Source organism: Cryptomeria japonica, chromosome 4 (genome assembly GCF_030272615.1).
Source record: "Cryptomeria japonica chromosome 4, Sugi_1.0, whole genome shotgun sequence".
Taxonomy (NCBI): Eukaryota; Viridiplantae; Streptophyta; class Pinopsida; order Cupressales; family Cupressaceae; genus Cryptomeria; species Cryptomeria japonica.
Genome location: NC_081408.1, coordinates 109377974 through 109392374, shown reverse-complemented (window position 1 = coordinate 109392374; position 14401 = coordinate 109377974). Strand labels below are relative to the sequence as shown.

The following is a 14401-nucleotide window of genomic DNA, read 5'->3' as shown; positions in this document are numbered from 1 at the left end:
GTTTGCATGCGGTATCTATTCAAGACAACAATAGAAGTACAAGAAATGAGGAAATCTCAACCTTCAATATTCAGCAATATTGCACAAAACTAGTATGATTCATAGATTGCCATCTATAAGGAGAAGCTAGATATATGTATAGGGTGTTTGTTTGGTAAGCAAAAGTAGAAATTGTTTCCTACCAAAGAGACATTGTGTGCGAAGGGAGGCTTTAGATCCAATTCAAGCAAACATGTGTGTGTCATCTAGTGAATCACCAAGAATTCTCAATGTAAGGTACTTTTGTTGTTAATAATTTCCCCAAGAAAAATGTGGGTATACTTTCTAAAGAAGTCTGATTGTTTTGGTAACCTTTTCCAATTCAAATCATTGGTTGAAATCAAAAGATACACTGAACAAGACTCTAAAACCAATGTTACGCTGAGTTTCTGGGACGAGGCCAGCAAGGGACAAGGGGACAGGTTTCCAGGATGGCAAATTGTTTTGCCAATTTTGGGGACGACAAAGGGGACAGCTATATAAAATATAAGGAAAATTTAAAATATGTAAGGAATTTTTGAAGTATCATATGAAAACATGGATGAAGCATGCATATATACATTATATATCATATGAAAACATGAATATAGCATGCATTTGAAAACATTTTAGACCTTAAGTTTTAACATACAACATTTGTGTTCAAAATTCATTGTCAATACGCAATATACATTAATAATTCAAAATTCATTGTCAATATGCATGTGATATTAAAAAAATAACATACAAAATGTCCAAAGGCTACACTGCTGCCATATAGTTTATTTTCAATTATGATATGAAAAATACAAAAAAACGAAGTACGCTGCTGCCTCTAATCTGCAGCTCCTAACACTACATCAAAATTAGAGTCCTCTAAGTCTTTACCATTGTCATGGTCATGTCCACCTCATCCAACAGAATCCCAACCAATCCCTCTAGTGTCTCCTCATCAACCTAGATCACGTATTTGGAATCAACATCCCACCATAGATTCAACCTCTTTTCCTTCTATCCTGCTGCTCCTCCTCTTTCAATGGTTGCTTGTTTCAAACCCACTTGCTGCTCCACTTTTTTTCCTCTCATACAAATGATCAAATGAGTCAAAATCTTTTGCCTAATGACTTTTAGGGCAACCAGGGAGGTAGGGGCCCACAAAACAATTAAAAAATACCTAATGACAGGGACATTTGGCCACCCAGAGACGGTTGGGAACATCACCATCCCCGGGATGACTTGAGGCCCCCGGCGTCAAGGGGCGGTGTTTCCGAAAAAGGGGGCATCATTTCCAATTTGGTAGAAAGGGGGACGTCCCGAAATGTCCTCAGTACGAGGATGGGGTTTTTCAAACCGAGGACATCTCCTCGGATTTCCTTGTCTAAAATATGTTATCAAGGGCAAGTTTACTTCCAAACAATTCCATGTATACTACAAGTAAAAATTTACTTAGAGATAGTTGACAACCCCTTGAAAAAGAGGATGGTTGAAATGAGAAACCAAACTATCATAGAAATGGCTAATGGTTAACGCATGAGGTGTCTTGTACAAACACTTAAGATGTAGTCATGGCCAATGTGATTTATCTCCTAAACAAAACTTCATACAAATCTTCACAAGAGGTCACACCTAAACAAACCTAGTCAAGCCTCAAACCAAATGTAACACATTTTGGTGATTTATGTTTAGCTGGAAATGTTTTAAGTATCTAATAGCAAAGGAGTAAACTAGAATCTAAGAGCTTCAAATATTTCTTTATTGGGTAAGCTAAAACAGTGAAGGCACATAAACTCATTGATGTTTCCACTAACAAAGTCATAACTAGTTGTGATGTTGATGTAAAAGGAATGATGACCTTTCTTTAATTATAACTCTAACCAACAAGTTGTCAATGATTTGAAAGGAACTAGAGTTGTAGCTCTTTTGAAAAATGAGAGCTCTAGTTATTCTTGTACTCATAGTTACATGTGTGTCAGCCTCTAGGTAAGATTTCTCCCACACCACTAACATATTAGAGAGGAAACCTATTTTGACTTCAACTCTATGTGATTAATCACCACAAGAGTCTTGTGTCACACAACAATAGAGACTTGAGTGGTCTTATTCAACTCTTTAAGATGTCAAGGATGAACTTCCTCAATCAAAGGCACAAATTTAATGAATGGGAAAACAAAGTTATTGGTTGAGATGAGCATGTTCACTTTGCTTCTTCTGACATTTTCCCTAAACCAAATTATGCATAGAAATTAAATGTAAACCTAAAAGGCAAACAAAAATACAACTTAGCAATGCCCCTATGAAAAATCATACTTGAGAGTTGGTCAAATTGCCTCCGAGTAAAAAAGCCCATTGGATGTATATGGGTAGATAAGATCAAATGTAAAGTTTTGGATGAGTACAAGATTTATCTTTTTGCAAAAGGCAATGTGCAACAACGGATATACTAGAACTAGACTCCTCCTATGACAATTATGGTTATAGTTTGATTGATTCTCTCTGTAGAAGCCTAGTTTGGTTATAGGTGTTATCATGTGTACATGACAAGTGCCTACCTAAATGAGGATTTAGGCGAGGTCCCATGGTGCACTCTATCAGAATGTAGGTAACTAGTATTGAGTGTTTGGTTTGTCGACTTCTCAAGTCATCATACAAGCATAAGCAAGCTCCACAAGCATGGTAGATAAAGTAAATCTTCGTGATTTGGATTCAAATGAAGCCCGCCTAAATCTAAATCCCACCATTACACCTTTGGCTTCAAATTAACTCTCTTATCTAGATCACACCATTGCACTTCATAACAATTTGTTAATCTAATCATTAAACATTTTGGTGCTACTCTCTTTAATGAATTTCATTACAAAAGTAGATTTGTCTTTGATTTAGTCATTATGAGGGATATTAGATATAATGTTATGACTTATGACTACACTTTCTTTATGTAGGCATTGATTGCTTATATTAGTGATGTGATTTAGCACATTAGTTATGCTTTAAAATTAACTTACAATTAACTATTAAGCAACTACCACCTAAAACGTCCAAACAAAATAATAAATACAAACTTACACTCGTTGAAATGTGTACCATCCAATACTCTCAAACTCCATGCATTCATTCTTTTAATCTTTTTGTTATTTCCATGAGCAATTTACATATATTTGCTACCTCCTCATCTTGAAATTCAACAAAAAAGAAATGGATATTAATCCCCAAGAAAAAGAGCTATGAGATTAATAGACATGGTTCTATTCTATTGTGGTTCTAATGTTTTTTGCAGCAGAGCTGATTTGCACCCAAAATGCCTTTGGAATGGAAGTTTCTTTTAGGATTGGCCATGAAAGTTTCTTTAAGTAGAACCAAATCCAACTTATCATGTTCAACTTCTTCCAAAATTTAAAGGAGATTACTGGGGGCCCAAATTCAACTTATATTTCAAACAAGGATCTGCATCAACCTCTGGGTTATCTTGTTGATCTTTGATTTGATCATTTTTCCTTCAGAATCACATCAAAAGACCCAGATCTGGAAATCCTTCTGACTTTTGCACATTAGTTGTTACATGAGATTCAGATCTGAGATGTTTTCATGCAATCTACGAATGGTTTCCTTTGCTTTTGTTGTTTTTTATTTTGTTTGCCACTTGAGGTGTTAACTATGGGTGTGATGAGAATCGTCTTTGTCTTTTATTGATTCCTAAAGAATGCCTGGGAGATTCTCTATAGTGTTAAAGGTAGGGTACCAGTGCTTCATAAACATGCCAATCCTGTTTGGAAAAGAAAATGGTTATAAGTATCCTTTGTGTATCATAAGAAGCTCCACTAATACCACAGGCTTCAAATTATGTTGAACCCCTAACTTCAATGTTTTAGGTCCAAGGATGGCTCCCATAAATCTGCAGACTGACACTTTCTCCTTGACAAGTCAATATCTATTTTATTTTTCTTCCATAGTGAACTGGGCTGGGAGTGGACTCTCCATTCAAATGTAGCAGCTAGTCTATTTCTTTGCTGGAAAAAAGGCTTACTAATAATCTTTTGTGCATGATTCAAATGAAGTGTTTCAAATCCTCTCTTGTAGAGTGAACTATGATCAAGTGAGATGATTGAGGAAAAGGAGATAATTTGGGACTGAATTGAAGTTGGTTGAGACAAGCCCACAAGCTCCTTAAGGGATAGTACGGCTTGTATATCTATGGCAGATTGGAAAGAAAGGTATAGACTTTGGTAGTTGAAGGACAAAGGAAAGATGTAAGGAAAATTATTCAAGACTTGGAACACTTGTTAATTTATTCCACTTCATAAATGCAGAAATAATGAAACACAATATGATTGAAAAAAAGGCTCCAACTTCAACTGATGGACATTCACATTTCTGATCAGGCTCCATGACCCATTGTCAGGATACACGATTGCATAACATTCACAAAATAAGCTTAAAAATTTTATAGATACCACACAAAATGGCATTAGCTAGCTCAGATAAAACATATGTGCCCCTTGGCAAACGATGGTTTGGTATCAAGATGCAAGTTAATTTCCACACTAGTTAGGCACCTTCTTAATTGCTTTGAGCTGCTCATTCAAAAGATAGCGACGCTGTTCACCACTTATCTTCTCTTCAATTGCTTTGGCAATAGATTCCTGCCAAACAGAACACAATAGATTAGTCTAGCAAGAAACGAAATTGCCTTAGTAATTATGACAGTCAGAGTCACCTGAATTTATAGGAATAACAAAAATGATAATGCAACCCTCCAAAAAGCACAATACCTGTATCTTGCTAATCTCCATCTCTTTCTTCACTAACTCCAATGATAATTTCAATCGCTTATATACCTAAATCACATTTAGTGGCACTTCACAGTCAGGATATATGAGCAATTCCAATATAAGAAGAAAAGAATATTTTCTGTGGCATTAATTACATGCATAGTAAGATAACCCATTTTCTCAAGTAGAAAAAACAAGTGGTTGAACCAAAAATCCAATTACAACTTATCCAATTTGGTAATCGCAAAAACAAAAATATGGCCATTAAGTCTCCTCTCTACAGAATTGGTTGCAACACTCTAGGGATGACAAAACGACCTATCAAGTACTATATGTTCCCAAAGAAGTTCTGGTTTCTTGAGATAATTAGTACAATTCTTCAACCTACATTAAGCTAGTATTTATGGATAGTAATTATTAGTAGCATTCACATGATGGTGAACCTTACGCTTATTGACAGCATATGCTGCTAAGACGTGATCTATTTATTAATAGATATGTATCAAGCAAATCATTTCATAAAATATATATCTTGGTAATGGTTTTTACGCTGCTTCACAGTTCAACTATATTTTAAATGCCAAATAATTTGACATCCTATAAAATAATTTTGGAAGTTGCTATTTTAGCAGTTACTTGGCTTTCTCGTGCTCCAAGGACAAAACAGGAAAGTGGCAAGTTTGTTTGGAATGGGAAAAGAGGTGATGGACACTTGGAAAACTAGTTTCTAAACTTGACCGGCAAGTTAACCTCCTATTGACATGGGAATTTGGGAAACTCCACTTGGAATGATTATCAACTTTAGTGGTAATTGGCAGTTTTGATAAAGTTGGCAGCTCATGGGGAAGTTGTTGAAGTTAGGAGATACTTATGGCAAAAGGAAAGTTTCCTTTCCTTGGGAATGGGATTTTGGCGCCCAAACTTAGGTTTTGAAAGTGATTTCATTTATACATGTTTTTGGCCTCATTTCGCATGATTCTTGTTGCAGATTGTGTTAAGCTTATGCTTTATTCATCAATGACTGATAAACCAATGGAGGAGACTGTAGAACGGGATGTCTGAAGGTTTGCAGGTGATCTAAGGACAGGGGTCAGAGGCTTACCAAATGATCTTAGACAGGAGAAAAGGATTACCAAAGTATAATCTTATTCAGAGATTATCATTGTGTTGAATAGTTAAGATCTTTGATTTTGCAGTTTGTTTTTAGAAGTTCTTTGGGATTTAAGTATTCATTTGTTGCAGAAATTTATAACGGATTTCTGGCTGTAGCTTGCTGTTATTCCATTGTAAAATCAGCCATTATATCATAAGAAAACCTTGTTGTAAGTTTGGTAAGTTTTCTTGAAAGTTTGTGAGCTTGCAGTACATTTCGGATTTCTTATTTGCTCACAGTTTTTGCTTAGTTTATAGCAGATGTATCTTGCTGTATGTATTTCCATGATACAAATCAATAATAATGCATAAAATATCAGTTCTATGAATCTGTTGCAAATACAGGGTGTTACAGTGTTTATTCCTAGAAGCCAATTTGCTTGGTTCTATTGATTTGCAAAGTTTAATTTAAAGAAGTTAAAAAGAATTTCAGATCTGATAACTTTATATGGCAAGGGCCATTACACACACACATAAAGCCTGTTAATGTTATAGCTAGGTCGGATCCCTTCTAGGGCCGACCTAGCACATTTATGTGACTAATTGGTCATTGGCCTTAGTCACGCTTTATATGCAATAAATATAATGTAACTTGTAACGTGTGGGGCTGAGCCTATATTGGGCGCTAAACTTAAAATATTAAAATGTAATTAAATTGCTCTTCTTGTAAGCCGCCGACCTCAGGTGAATTTGGAGGCTAAGACACATATATATTCAAAGTCTCAATCATGAATTCTACACATTCATTCACACAGCGATCTCCTTCAGGAGTGATCAGCGAATATCATCTAAAGTCAGCAAATCATCTTCTAAGGACAGTGAACTACTTTCCAAGGACAGTGAACTTCATTCTAAGGACAGCGAACCTCATTCAAAGAGCAGCGAACTTCCTTGAGGCAGCAAATCTCTTCTCTTGATCTGCAAATGGTGTCCTTGATCAGCATCCAAGTATATTGCAAATTGTTAAAATAATATTAGTATCTTCTATAATGTTCATCTTCTATTTTTAGCAGTCATCTTAGTTGTCGACTTATTTAGCTATTTAACTTTTTAGTCGGCTTATTTAGCTTATGAAATTTACTTTTTTTATAAAATTAGCTTTTGAGCTTAATTTAGCATTTAGCTCTTTAGTCTTTTACTTTAATGTTATGTTCTAATTATAGAACATCGTCTTGTAACCTCTATATATACGTGTGTATATTGTTCAATGTAATTATCCGATTATTGAATCATTGATTCAATTTATTTTTCATTGTATCAAAACATGGAAATTAAAAATTTCGAAAGTTTTTTGTTATTAAATTTTTTCAAAGTTTTTATTTAAGAGATTTTTAAAAACTTTTTTTTTTTTAAATAAAAAACAGGTTCTTTTTCTCTTCCTGGGCGGATTTTTTATTTTTTTTTGCAGGTTGAAAATTTTCCTAGGGTTTCTGCAATTTTCAACTAGGGTTTTGACCCTTCAGTTCAAGCCGAAATTTTATTCTAGTTGCAGGTTTTTGGTGGGTTTTTCAAGACCTCAACTAGGTCGTCATCAGATTTTTCTAGGTGCATCATTTTCCATGCCTCGATTTTTGAGCCGTCAGATCTGCATTCTGATTTCAGATTCTTGGTGGGTTTTTCGAGAGATTTTTTGGGTTGGTCTCAAATTGTTCTGGGTGCCTCGTTTTCCATTCCTTCAATTTTGTGCCAGCGAATTTGCCTTGGAATTTAAAAGCAATCTACGATTTCTGCTAATTCTGTGGATGTCGGAAATTGTGGTGTCTTCTGGGCGTCGTTTATGTTGTACATCCAATCTAGGGCTTTTGCCCCCTTTTTTTTTTTGCCTTTTTTTTTTTAAAATAAAATCGTCTATATTTTTCTGACTTTTTTTACAAAACAAATCAGAGCTTATTTTTTATTTTCTGCAAATTATTATTTTTTCCTGATTATTTTCAAGAAAAATTTCAAGTTTTATGTTTGCAGAAAATTTTTAATTTTTGGGTTTCTTCCTATTGTGACCTTTTCACACATCGCCCCATTGCTAACGGGGTGTTGATGTGTTTTTTATGCACATGCGAACACAGAATAAAATACCAAGGTATCTTATCCTCTCTTCAACAAAGTCTCTCATATGCTATGCTTTGCGATCAAATGAGACAACTCCAAGGTTACGAAATGTCAGGTCTTGACATGTGGATAAGTTCAGTGGTTTGATGTGATAATGTTGGAATCACAAGGGGACTTACGTTGTACATGAATGCACAATCTTATCATGGATCAGGATAGGTATGCCGATAACTTAGGATTTGGCAATGAAGCTCCAGACTTAATTCTTACTAAAAAATGAGCAAAAGGAATAGGGTTCAAGAAATCTATTCTAAACCTAAGAATGTAGGAAATGATGAATGGATTTAGTGGAATCAAACCAGGCAAAGTCTCACAATCAGGTATTGACACAAGCTTAGTGCAATCATCTAAGGTATACTTAAAGATTTTCAAACTATTACCATCAAACATAGACACCATCCAAATTGATGCTTGTCAATGGACGAGTAATAGTTGAAGTTATGCTTACTCAAATTCCAGTTGACCACACAAGGCGCACATACCAGCGGCAAGAGGCTAGTGGTATGGATTAAGGATTCCACACAAATAAATTCAACAAATCTTCCACTCAATCTAACATACATGAAAATAAATTCTAATCTAAATTCTAATCTAACTTGGAGGAATTGAGAACCATGAATGCAAATACAACATTTGAAGAGCAAATCACCAATAATTGAACAATGATTAGGATTCAAATAGCTGCAACATATACCAACAATTCTACAAAAACTCTCTCTTACAAATGAGAGACAAGGAGGCATATATAGAGCCTCAAAAGAAATGAATGGCTCAGATTGATTCAAGATCAACAGCCAAGATTACAAGATAAAACCCTAATTAGGGTTTGTACAACCACCATTACATTGGCCAATAAGAAATGAGGGTAGGTAAGATAAATAATATTTGATGTAGCGCCATGTGTCACCTATTCCCTCCTTGAATGAATGTTGACTTGGTACCCTTTGATTGAACGGATGGTGACTAGGATGCCACCTCAGCTTGCCTTGTACACTTAATCAATTTGCCTTGTACACTTAATCAATTTGCCTTGTACATTCTTCATCTTCACAATGTTTGGAATCCTTTATGATACTTTGCATTCCATCCTTATGTTAAGGAATTCCATGAACTGTTCCCTCCTTATGTTTGGAAAATTTCCCTATCTTGGAATCCTGGAATATTTCCTTCCTTGACGCACTTTGATATTGGAATTCCTTGATGTAGCTCTGAATTTCTTGATGTAAAATCCCTTGTGTTCATTTCTTGAACTTGCTTTCCTTCATTTGTTCACCACCAAAGTGAAGTCTTCTTCATGATTGATCTAGTCTTTACCTTCGCCTTCTGGAATCTCTATCCGGAAATCCCCATCCAATCTTTGAAGTATTGATCTTCCTTATCCTCATTGCATGCATCCTCCTTCACTTCAAGCCTTGATCATCGTACTTCCTTTCCTCGTAACAGTCTTGCAAAACAAATAAGCATTGAATCAAACACTAGTATGATAAACTTAACTTCAACCTTGGTGGGAAATTCATCCGCATATGGACTGATCATTCCTCAAAACCATCCGCATTATCCTTGTCCATTCTTCACTTGGTGGAAATTTGATGCCTATCTGGACAACTTCCTTCCTTTGTAATTCTGCCCTGCAGTGGAAATCCGACCCTCATCCGGACTCATTGTCTTTGAAAATCTTGTGTTGACTGGATCACCATTCCATGGAGTGGAAATCCGGACACCATCAAGACTTTGTTCCTGACATTTGTCCCAACATGTGATAGGTAATCTGAGAAAATTGTAACACCAATTCTAGAAAATATGGAGGTCCGGATTAAAGTCTGGAAGATTTTCCTTAAGAAAAACCGATTTTCAGACTTAGGATAAGTCTGATCATAATTGCTAAGTCTGAAGACACCCATGTAAACTCAGAAAATCAAGTATTTGGAGCCCAAAAATGAATGTCCAGGTCTGGAAATATCACTTGGAGGTCTGAAAACACTCAGAAAGTGACTGATTTTTTATATCAAAGTTGTAATAAAAGTCTGATTTTCTGAGGACAAAGTCTGAATATGCCTTCCAATGTCTGAAAATACTCAAAAAATGGTGTATTGAAGTCTGATTTTTTGATTCTTAAGTCTGAATACACCCTCTGAAAGTCTGAGAATGGCTCCAAAAAGTCTGAAGACACACCGAAAATGATGAATATCAATGGCTGGAAGTGGTCACAGCCATGTCACATGCTTGCATTTGAATTATTTTGACCTTCAAAACTCAGAAATGGTCACATATGGGCACAACTATGTGGGTGGAAATGAAGTTTCAGTCTGAAGACAACCTGGTATACTCAGAAAAATGTCAAAAATTGTGCCCGGAAGTATACCACAATTCTGAAAAAGCTTGGAAAAGGGTGTGGAAAAGTCTAATTTTTAGTTCTCAAAGTCTGAAGACACCATTCCAAGGTCCAACAATGGCTGCCCAATGTCTGAAGACAACCTGCAACTTTAATAAATCAGTCATTTAAACTTGTCGCAGTCATAGGAAACACCTATATTTGATGAATTTCACCTTCCCAAAGTGAAGTTTGTCAAATCTGGGCACAAACAAAGAGCTGGTAAAAAATATTTAAGTCTGAAGACAAATTTGAAAATGGAGTTTCAGACTTAGATCAACAATGGAAGCTCCACCAAATGCCCAAAAAACTCATAAGAAATGACACCCAAGTAAAATTTTCCAAGTTGGCAAGTGGCTGGAAATGAAAATCAGTCTGAAGACAACCTGCAACTATGGAGTTTCAGACGGTAACAACAATGGCAGCCCTTGAAAATGCACTGAAAACTCCTCCAAACAGCCCTTAACCAAAATCGTCTTAGTGTGGATGAGCTGGGCAATGAAGAATATTTCTAAAAAATGTGTTCCCAGCCAACAATGGAGGTCAAATTACTCCTAGCAATGGTGCCCAGCAAGGTCTGAAAATAATGGCAGCTGCCAAGCATGAAGAAAATCACCCCAAACAACGGCACAAAGCATTCCCAAATAAAAATAAAAATTTTCCCAACTATGGTGCCATTCCAAAATTCTGAAAATGTCTTCAATGGCAGCTCGGATCTGCAACAATGGAGGTTGGAACAGCCAAGCTGGAAAAAATGGAGGAAAGAATCCTCAACCCAACACTTCACTTCAGCACTTTGCCAAAATTCGCCAATAAAGGAGAAAAATCACCTTTCATGGAGACACCTGGTAGATTTAATAATAAAATAATGTTGGAGACTCCTCTCATATACTTGCTTTTACCTTTCACTTTCACCACACAAGCAATGTGGGATAAAACACTTGCTTAAATACTTGCTTGGTGAAAACCTAACTTGCTTCTAGAAGGTTAAAATGATTATTGCAAGTTATTAAATTTTGCTTTTAAATTTTAAATAATCATTAATCATTATTTAAAAGCAATTAAATGGGGCTTATTTATTAAAATATTGCAAATTAAATTCAAAATAAACCTCCCAGGGGAAAATCAATGTGAGTTTGGACAAAAATCCAGACAAAAGTCCACTCTATTTGCAAAAAAATCACCCCCTAGGGGAAATTCGATATTAGTCTGGAAAAAAATCCACACTCAAAACTCACTTAACTTGGAAAAAACCTCCCTGGTGGAATTTCGACCTCACTCTGGATAAAAACCGCACTCAAAACTCTTCAAAATATTCCCAGTGGAAAATCGATCCCTGTCTGGATGAAAATCCAGACAAAAATCCTTACAAAAATGCTCAGGGGAAAATCAACCTCTGTCTGGATAGAAATTCGGGCAAAAATCCTCACTTAGTTGTCACAAAAATCCTGGTGGAAAATCGACCCAGGCATGGAATTATCCTTGCACTCCAGTCCGCACTCCCAGTGGAAAATCGACGGCAATCTGGATAAATTTTGACACTTAGCCAAATTTTAGCACTTCCAAGGGAAATTCGACCCAGGTATGGATAAACAGTGGGGGAAATTAGTGGCCAATATGGATTCCAAGGGAAACCCATGTGTAGTATGGATTTTGAGTGGAGGAATGGGTTCGGTAGTCTGGAATGTGAGGGGAAAAAAACCTCTAGCATGGAATTTGACCCTTTAACCCTTGGAATAAGGATTTCCCTTAGGATTTTATCATTTTAACCACTCAAAATCACTCAGCGACTTTAAATTTGACTAGACTTATACTAATTTTCCAAAAATATAAGCGAAATGCTAGGAAAATATTGGAATAAAGTGTGAAACCAACTTAGATAACACCTTAAGAGCGAGAAAACAACTGTAAAAGGTCTTGGAATACCTTGGCACTTTAAATCACTGATGCGCGTGTTTAAAAACATGTTAACGCTCAAAAGGTCAAACACTTAGACAAAACTTAGGATCATTAAAATATCAACGTTTGCAACTTGATCCTATAACTTCAAAAAAAACCCTAGACGGCACTAGGCAAACACTAGGAAACTAGGCAAAACTTCTACTCTAAAAAGCGAAAAGTGGGGGTCCCCATTTGCAATGGGGCGATGTGTGAAGATGTCACAACATGGGGACCCCCTCTTTTCTTGCTTGTTGCGTTGTTAGGTTAAGGTTTTCACTGCTTAGTGGGCAATTTTGTGTTTCCCGTGCCCAAGTCTTGGAGTTTTGATCATACCTAGTGCCTCTAGGGTTTTTGAAGTTATAGGATCAAGTTGCAAATATTGATATTTTAATGATCCTAAATTTTGTCTAAATGTTGACCTTTTGAGCGTTAACGTGTTTTTAAACACGCCCATCGGTGATTTTAAAGTGCCAAGGTATTCCCAGACATTTTGGAGTTGTTTTCTCGCTCCTAAGGTATTATTTAAATTGATTTCGCACTTTATCCCAATATTTTCCTAGCATTTCGCTCAATTTTTTGGAAAATTTGCCTAAGTCCAGTCTAATTTTGAAGTTTCTAAGCGATTTTGAGTGGTTAAAATGCCAAATTCCTAGGGTAAATCCATATTTCAAGGGTTAGAAGGTCAAATTCCATGCTAGAGGTGTTTTTCCCCTCATATTCTAGACTGTCCACCCTTTTCCCCCACTCAAAATCCACAATACACATGGGTTTCCCCTGAAATCCATACTGGCTATGATTTTCCACCACTGTTTATCCATCCCTAAATCGATTTTCCCCTAGAAGTGCTTAAATTTGGCTAAGTGTCAGGATGATTCCATGCCTGCGTCTATTTTCCACCAGGATGTTTTGTGACAGGTTAGTGCGGATTTTTGTGCAAAATCTCAGTCCATACCCAAGTCGATTTTCCACTGAGAGCATTTTAATGAGTTTTGAGTCCGGATTTTCATCCAGACTCAGGTTGATTTTCCACCAGGGAGTATTTTTTGCAAGTAAAGTTAATTTGGAGTGTGGATTTTGTGTCCAGACTGCCATTGATTTTCCCCTGGAGTGTTATATGTGCACTTTGATGAAATTTGGGCAATCTTTTTGTCCAAGCTAGGATCGATTTTCCCTTATGGGGAAATTTTTGACATTTTAATGATATTTAAAGATATCTTTTTTAATCCCAGCTTAAGTCAATTTTCCCCTGGAGGCTCAATTTGGACTTAAATCGAAATATTTAATAAGTGAGCCTCATTTTTAATTGTTTTTAAATGATGATTAACGGTTATTTAATATTTTAAAAGCAATAATTAAATAACTTGCAATACACATTTAATATTTTAAACCTTCTAGAAGCAAGTTAGTTTTTTACCAAACAAGTATATAAGCAAGTGTTTTATCCCACATTGCTTGTGTGGTGAAAGTGAAGTAAAAGTAAGTATAAGAGAGGAGTTTCCAACATTATTATTAAATCTGCCAGGTGTCTCCATGAAAGGCGATTTTTCTCTCTTATTGGCGAATTTTGGCAAAGTGTTGGAAGTGAAGTGTTGCGTTGAGGATTCTTTGCTCCTCCATTTTTTCCAGCTTGTTGTTCCATTCCCTTGCTGCCATTGAAGACCATTTCCAGATTTAGCGATTTTTCCAGGTTTGGCATTTTTTCCAAATTTGGCGATTTGTGGTGAAAGGTGGCGATTTTTGGTAATTGAAGAGTTTGGCGATATTTTTCCTCCATTTTTGCTTCTTGTTCCGACCTCCATTGTTGCAGATCCGAGCTGCCATTGAAGACATTTTCAGAATTTTAAGAATGGCGCCATAGCTGGGAAAATTTCGATTTGCATTTGGAGGTGTTTTGAGCCTTGTTTGAGGTGATTTCCATGCATGCTTGGTGGCTGCCATCATTCCTAGCTTGCTGATTTTTATCCAATCTGAGGTTTGCTTCAGATTTAACCTCCATTGTTGGCTGCACATTAATTTTCAGACTTCAATTTTCATTGCCCAACCAATT

General features: G+C 36.1%; 1 protein-coding gene across 4 annotated transcripts in view; it reads right to left on the bottom strand.

The window, feature by feature from the left end:
• Positions 1-14401, bottom strand: part of LOC131046144 (lon protease homolog, mitochondrial) — a 149527-nt gene that overhangs the window by 70126 nt on the left and 65000 nt on the right. For all 4 annotated transcript variants that reach the window (XM_057979815.2, XM_057979813.2, XM_057979814.2 and 1 more), the window contains 2 exons: positions 4785-4850; positions 4569-4655 (listed from right to left, as the gene is read on the bottom strand). In XM_057979815.2, coding sequence (XP_057835798.2) covers positions 4569-4655; positions 4785-4850 — 153 coding nt within the window. The remainder of the gene's footprint in view (positions 1-4568; positions 4656-4784; positions 4851-14401) is intronic.